The 464-nt window shown below is 73.3% G+C and overlaps 1 protein-coding gene across 1 annotated transcript in view; it reads right to left on the minus strand.

The window, feature by feature from the left end:
- Nucleotides 1-458, minus strand: part of TAF6 (TATA-box binding protein associated factor 6) — a 6,944-nt gene extending 6,486 nt beyond the window's left edge. Inside the window, 1 exon segment of the mRNA XM_015414868.1 lies at nt 116-458. Coding sequence (XP_015270354.1) covers nt 116-327 — 212 coding nt within the window. The 5' untranslated portion in view covers nt 328-458.
- Between the last annotated feature and the right edge of the window lie 6 nt (nt 459-464).

Consider the following 464-nt stretch of genomic DNA (forward strand, 5'->3'; position numbering starts at 1 on the left):
GGGGGGCCGCCGCCTCGCTTGTCCGACGGGGGGGGGGTTCTGGCAGCTTGCCAGCCCGGGGAGGAGGAGGAGGAGGAGGGGGAGGGCGGATGTAATCACACGCCATGCAGGCCATCCATCGGGGCCGGCCCCTGCCTCCCCTCCCCTCCCCTCCCCTCCCCTCGGGCGCACCTGGGCGACCTCCTTGAGTCGGTAGCTGACTTCGTCGGCCAGGAGCTGGCAGGTCTCCTCCGGCACCTGCCCGACGCCCATCGACTCCGCCATCGCCTTCATGGACTCGGTGGGCAGCTGCGTGTGGCTCAGCTTCAGCTTCTTCTCCTCCGCCATCCCGCCGCCGCCCCCGGGAGGGAGGGAGAAGCAGGGGGCCGCCCCCGGGCGGGAGGGAAAAGGGGGCCCACACCCCCCGCCGCCGCCCACTACAGCCGGCCGGGCGCAGCCGGCTAACCCCACGCAGCAGATTCCTG

Source organism: Gekko japonicus, unplaced genomic scaffold, assembly GCF_001447785.1.
Source record: "Gekko japonicus isolate JY-2015 unplaced genomic scaffold, Gekko_japonicus_V1.1 scaffold2374, whole genome shotgun sequence".
NCBI lineage: Eukaryota > Metazoa > Chordata > Lepidosauria > Squamata > Gekkonidae > Gekko > Gekko japonicus.